At 35.4% G+C, this 6911-nt stretch overlaps 1 protein-coding gene across 3 annotated transcripts in view; it reads left to right on the plus strand.

Annotated features, from left to right (window-relative positions):
- The window catches only part of LOC306881204 (zinc finger FYVE domain-containing protein 9-like), a 35476-nt gene that overhangs the window by 24317 nt on the left and 4248 nt on the right, over nt 1-6911 (plus strand). For all 3 annotated transcript variants that reach the window (XR_013785130.1, XM_079435156.1, XM_079435157.1), the window contains exons 12-18: nt 422-504; nt 603-707; nt 1147-1297; nt 4901-4981; nt 5192-5354; nt 6292-6397; nt 6673-6849. Coding sequence is in view for 2 of the 3 variants with exons in the window: in XM_079435156.1 (XP_079291282.1) it covers nt 422-504; nt 603-707; nt 1147-1297; nt 4901-4981; nt 5192-5354; nt 6292-6397; nt 6673-6849 (866 nt within the window). In the remaining variant the exon portion in view is untranslated. The remainder of the gene's footprint in view (nt 1-421; nt 505-602; nt 708-1146; nt 1298-4900; nt 4982-5191; nt 5355-6291; nt 6398-6672; nt 6850-6911) is intronic.

Here is a 6911-nt window from a genome sequence, read left to right on the forward strand (position 1 = left end):
AAAGGTGCTTCAACAAAGTATTAGTTTAAGGATGTGCACACTTATGCAACCACATTATTTTTATTTTTTTATTTTTACTCCACCTTTCCTAATAGATTTCAGTTTGTTTTTTAATTGAGTTGTACAGGTTATAGTTTACATTTAAAGGTGGAAAAAGTTCTGAAATGATTTATCTCGGTCTCTTTTTAACAGGGGTGTGTAGACTTTTTATATCCACTGTACGTTCTAGTCTCATGTTTATCTGGGTGCATGAGAACTGGTTAGGCACTCAGGCTCCAGATTTTACATTACAGTAATTGCCAGATTATATAATGGGGCCTTTCAGTTATGTGGAGTGTGAAGGAGCTTATTGTGAGCTGCTGATTTGAATAGCATGACTTGTTTTGGTGGCTTAGCGTGTTCTTTTGCACTTGTGTTACAGTCTACCCCTGCCCACTATTTAGCGTTCGCTTCAGAAAACCCCTTTTTGGAGAGACTGGTCATACCATTATGAATTTATTGGCAGTGAGTGTTCTAATTTCACTTCTTCTTCTGCATTTAGTACATGCCTTAACCCATGTCAAGTAATTTATGGGCATCTGACTTTTCTCACATATCTACAGGATTTCCGTAACTACCAGTACACCTTGCCGGTGGTGAAGGGGCTGGTGGTGGACATGGAAGTGAGGAAGACATGCATCAAGATACCGAGCAACCGTTACAATGAGGTGAATAAAACTAGCACATGCCACAGAGAAGCTATTTGAATTTCTGTAGCATTAGTGGCAACACATTTAAAATATTATGCATGTGAAGTGTATTTGAGATTTATATGGAACAGCGAGCATGGCAGATTGATGTCAAATGTCCCATGGAACAAGTGAAGCATTGACAACGCTTGTGTCCTTTTCTCAAGTTGCTGAAGACTTTTGGTATTTAGCTTGTGTTTAAAAAGCGTTTGACGGAGCAGAACTTGTAGTGGCAGACCTTTGACATAGAAGAAATTATTTAAAGCCTCGAGTGCCTTGTGTCTTACTCTACTGTCTTTAGAAGCTGCCATTCAGTCATCTAGGTTTTATAAACCCTTAAAAACATAATTAAGTGTTAGGATTATGCATAACTTTGGAAAGTCACGACAAGCATTTTTTCGGCTTTCTTCTTTCTCAGCTCATGAAGGCAATGAATAAGTCTAATGAGCATGTGCTGGCAATGGGAGCGTGCTTCAACGAACGGGCGGATTCCCATCTTGTATGTGTTCAGAATGACGATGGAAACTACCAGACACAGGCCATCAGTATTCATCACCAGCCTCGCAAAGGTGCGCCACCGATATTTGAAAATCAAACCTTAAAGCTGCACCCAAAGATTTCACCCAATGTGTACACTGTTCAACACTGATAATAAGAAATGTTTCTTGAGCAGCAAGTCAGCATATTGGAATGATTTCTAAAGGATCGTGTGACACTGAAGACTGCAGTAATGGCTGATGAAAATTTTGCTTTAGCATCACAGGAATAAAGGTTTTAAAATGGACAACAGTTATTTGTAATTGTAATAATATTTAACAATCATATTGTTGTACTTGTCTTTGATCAAAAAAATGGTTAGCATTAGAGACTTCAAAAACATTAAAAAAATTACCAGCCCCCCAAACTTTTGAATGATAATATATGAAAATTAGAAATGTCAGTTGATTTAAATGTCATCAAAGTAATCACAATTTGTTGATTAATGAAATTAAAGGGATAATTCACACAAAAATGAAAAAAATCTATGGCCATTTGCTCACCCTCATGTCATTTTAAACCTGTTATGATTTTCTTTCTTTCTTTGAGATATATATATATATATATATATATATGTCGCAGATGTATCGGCAAATATAAAATACCGCCAATATAAACAATTTTTTTTACAGAACATATAGACATTTTTACTGAGTAAATGATGAGCGCCGCCATCACGCAGATGAAATGCTTCTAAATGGTGTAATTACTTAGTTTGTCCAGTAGAGCGTGCTCCATTGTTTGCTACTGGCGACCCAGGTCACTGTAGTTTAGAGATGCGCGGATGAGCTCAAACTTCACCTGAGCTTCAAATTATCCGTCCGCCACCCACCGCACCTATATTTGATCATCACACTACAATGATTTTAATTCTTAGTTTTGCATGATAATGTGATGAATGTAGTGTTGTCACGGTACCAAAATGTCTGTATTCGGTACCGATACCAGTGAAAATCCACGGTTCTTGGTACCAATTTCGGTGCCAAAGAAAATCACAAAAACATACTAATTAAAAAACACTATATTTATTAAAGTCAAACAAAAAGAAAATCTACAAAAATCAATGCCATTCTTTATAATTATTTAAAATTGTGTTTCAAGTTTATCCGCAAGTAATAAAAGTATGAAAAAACAGTAAACAAGTTTCACCCAAATTTAATTTGTCTTTTAATTAAAGAAAAAAAAAAAATTGTAAATAAAGGGGATTTACTATTACAATTAAAACATGGAAGAAATATTGTGAGATTATTTCTTAAAAATAAAGTTTTATATATATATATATATATTTATTTATTTATTTATTTAAAAAAAAAAAAATGGTTGCTTGTTAGGGAAATCTGACAAGCAACTTGGTTTCTTTATATGTTCGCCGTATTCTCCAATGCATTGATTGACACACTGTCTGCTCGCAGTTAATAGCCAACCAGTGCAATAATATAAGTGCCGTAGCGTAGTTTGCCAAATGTTCTGCCCCCTCGTTGGAGAAATATCACATTCAAAAAGAAGGCGTGCGACGCTGTAATCCAAGCGATGATAGAAGTAGATGTAGAGGAGTGGGATGACTTTCTTTTAGCCTAATTATTACATTGTTTTTGTAATGTATTAATTATCACGTGCTGTAATAAAAAAACAATCATATCCTAATCTACTAAGAGTAAATACATTTGGTTCGAAGAGCCTGGTATGGCAAGGTATGTCTTAAAATGTATTTATTTTTTTATATTTAAACTTGGACCACATTATTAGATTACCTTTTGACTTTTCACGAATAAACATAAATGACAGCTTAATGATTTAAAAAAAAATATTTATAATTTTTAATAACATTATATAATATAATATTTAATTTTTTTATATATTATAATTTAATGTATTTTTTAAATATATTTTCCTATAATATTTATTTGGCATTTAGTTTTTTGTCATTTATTTAATAGTTATGTATACGTTATTTTAAATGGTAGAAAAACCTGTTTTTGACCTCAAAATAAAGCGCACTCTCTGTACTTGGCAGTTTTGTGGTGCTTGAAATTCTTTAGAATTAATTAAAAACACACTGATGGCTCAAGAAGGTGCAATTGTTCAAATAACATTGTTTCATTTTAAAATATATATTAAAAAATTTGTAACCAAGTGTTTTTCAAGTGTAATATTTCTGTAAAGGCTAGGGACAGAAAAATGGACATTTCCATAGAATGACCCCAATATATTTTAGGCTATAAATATGTGGCTATGTTACAGCTCCCCTTTGAAGCTCTTGTGTTTTTCTCCTTTTCCATCTCTCCAATCCTGTTCTGCTCACGTGATTGGAGATGAGTTTTGTTGTTGCAGTTTGCTGATTTCTGTAAAATAGCTTCTGTTTTTGCTTTTCAGATAAAAGAGTGGTTTCAGTTTAATATGTTGCAGGCTCATTTATTGGTTATAAATAATATTCATCCAATAAATCATCAAAAAAATATTGGGCTTGTTTTTGAAGCTGTGGTTGCTTATTTGTCTCGCGATAGTTGGCAACAGTGGTCTCTGCCATTCATTCATTCACACAGAGACAGAATATGCAGGATTCATATTTGAATAGACTTTTGCAGCTTAATATTTACAGATACTAGTCCATATGGTGATTTGATTTAAGTGTAATGACCTACTTTTAATTCATCTAAACTTTGACAAATTCCATGACATTCCGTGTTAAACTGTAAATTCCGTTTTTATAACTGGATTCCGAGAATCCGTCCACGTTTTCTGCATTTAGTTGTCAAGTTTTTATCAGTTAAGAACGTTGGCTAAAGTGAAGACTTTCCTTTCTTTTAAGCACTTTGAAACGGCAATTCATTGCTTTTATTTCTTCTAGAATTGATTATTGTAATTCCCTGTATCTGGGAATAAACAGTTCTTCAATATCTAGATTACAAATCGTCCAAAATGCATGTCTTTAACACAGGAGTAATATGTTCGTATTTACGAACACTGGTTAAACGTCTTTACATTGGCTCCCAGTATGCTTTAGAATTGATTTTAAAGTGCTTTTGCTTGTTTTTAAATGTTTAAATGGCCTGGCCCCCCCTTACCTCTCTGACTTGTTGTGTGAATATCATCTGGAAAGAACTCTTAGGTCTGCCAACCAGAGTTTGTTGACTGTTCCAAAGTCAAAATTGAAATCTAGGGGTGATCGATGTTTGTTGTCTGATGTTTTGCTTGGTTTGTGCACGTTTTTACAATATTGTACAGCACATTGGTCAACTGTAGTTGTTTTTAATTGTGCTTTATAAATAAATTGAAACTTGAATTTGTGGGGGGAAAAAACAAATCATTATTATTTTTCATTTTAGATGTTTACATTTGGGAAAGCTGAGCTTCCTGCATAAACCTGCCCCTGTTGGATTGGCAGTAGCTATATATAATATACACACACACACAGGTATAAGTATGCGTGTGTGTGTGTATTTTGGATAGAATATCCCTTTAAAGCAAAAATTAATGTCTCAGTCTTCTGTTTTATTCTATTGCACTCTGAAAATGTTTTTGAATCTTTCTGTAAAATGCTTCAGGGTAGTAAATGACACTTATCCAAAAGTGAATGAGCAATTTTGTATGAGGAAAGTAAGTTTTTGATGTATTTCCTTTTATCCCTCTTTTAGTGACTGGGGCCTCCTTCTTTGTGTTCAGCGGGGCTTTAAAGTCTTCATCGGGCTACTTGGCTAAGACCAGCATTGTGGAAGGTACAGCAGAAGACATTTGCAGCCTCTTTCTCTATATGTAGGACATCTGATCCCTCTGGAACAATGACTAAATGTTTTTCACCAAAGTAACAGTTGGGCAGAATTGTACTTTTTGTAATAAGTGATTTTAAAGTGCTTTCTTCTTACAAGTGTTAACTATTATGCAGATTTGTGTATGTATGGTAGTAACACTGAATACTTATGCCTCAGATGGCGTGATGGTACAGATTACAGCTGAAACGATGGAGACCTTAAGGCAAGCCCTGAGAGAGATGAAAGATTTCAGTATTGCCTGTGGGAAAACTGATCAGGAGGAGAACCAGGAGCATGTCCATATCCAGTGGGTTGATGATGACCACAATGTCAACAAGGGGTTAGTAGACTGCTAAAACAGACTTTTGCATGACGAGTTCACGGACACCATTGCCTAAAATGTAGTTTAAGAGCATTCGCATCAGAAAATGATCCAGGCTGGTTTAATAGAGTGTGCTGCTGAGGTCTCAATCAAATGCACATCATGTACAGCTGTTAACAGTAAATGCAGGCTGCAAACTTTAAAAGATTCATGTAGGATATAGATAGAGAGACACACGCAATTTCATGTTTTCCTTTGTCTTTGGAGCGTTACAAGCTGTTTGTGCATTTATATTTAAGTGACCAATCTCAGCCGCAACTTCTGCATCTATTTATAGTGTAGGGGGCGGGCGCTTCGGATTCTAGAGAGCATTTGATTGGTCAGAAACTTTTATGAGAACCTGAAGTGCAGGGTGATATCATAAAAATCTTTGATCCATTTTGCCGGAAGTGAGAGACTTGAATGCTTATATCTTCTAAAAGCAAATTTTGTCATTGTTTTGGAGTAGACTAGCTTATAGGTAAACTTCAGGCTAACATATTCATACTAAAAAACTTTAATTTGATTGATTAATGGGGACTTTAAGACTCATCTACATCACTGTGTGGGAAGATTTGCATAACACTGCCGAAATGTGTACACAAAGAAAGACTTTTAATCTCGCTGTAGTATTGTATCGCCATGGAAGCTGATATTCCAAATAAGGTAAGAGGCGTTAAATTCGGCCAATAACAAAGCACTGGATAGCTGGCCGAACAGAGCACGCCACACTTTTTAGAACGATGAGCTTTGTAAAAATCGATGCGTTTCAGAACGGCGGGGCAGAGAGGAGCAACAATAATGTACGGTATGTAGGAAATAATGTGTTTTTTTAACCTTGTGCAGACATCTAGCTGTTGATCTGTCATAACAAACATCATTCTTTTTATCATTCGTGTACTTTTCTTATTTTCAGTGTGATCAGCCCCATTGATGGAAAATCCATGGAGTCAGTCACCAGCGTTAAGATCTTCCATGGCTCGGAGTATAAAGCCAATGGGAAAGTCATCCGTTGGACAGAGGTATTTTACATTAATACATTAATATTCATCTTCATTTAACCTAATGAAATCTCTTGTAGTGACATTTAAATCTGTAGCACTGACTTTCTTCTGTCGAACACAAAAGAAGATATTCTGAAACTTTTTTTTTTTTTTTTTTTTTTTGTCCATACAATTAAATTCAGTGGGATCCAGTGTAGTTTTAGACTAATATAAAATGAACAATAGCACATCTTTTTTGTCTCAAATGATACAATTCTACTTTTTACTCCATATATAAATGTGTTGTTTCTTAGGTGTTCTTCCTGCAGAGTGAGGACCAGACCAATGGCCTGAGTGATCCTGCGGACCACAGCCGACTCGCTGAGAATGTGGCAAGGGCTTTCTGCATGGCCCTGTGCCCTCACCTCAAACTTCTCAAAGAGGACGGCATGGCCAAATTTGGCTTGCGGGTCACGTTGGACTCAGATCAGGTGACAATGACAAGCTGCATTTAAATGTTGCTTTTAGTCTGAAGGAGTCATCTTCCCTGAGA

The sequence above is a fragment of the Barbus barbus genome, assembly GCF_936440315.1.
Source record: "Barbus barbus genome assembly, chromosome: 15".
NCBI lineage: Eukaryota > Metazoa > Chordata > Actinopteri > Cypriniformes > Cyprinidae > Barbus > Barbus barbus.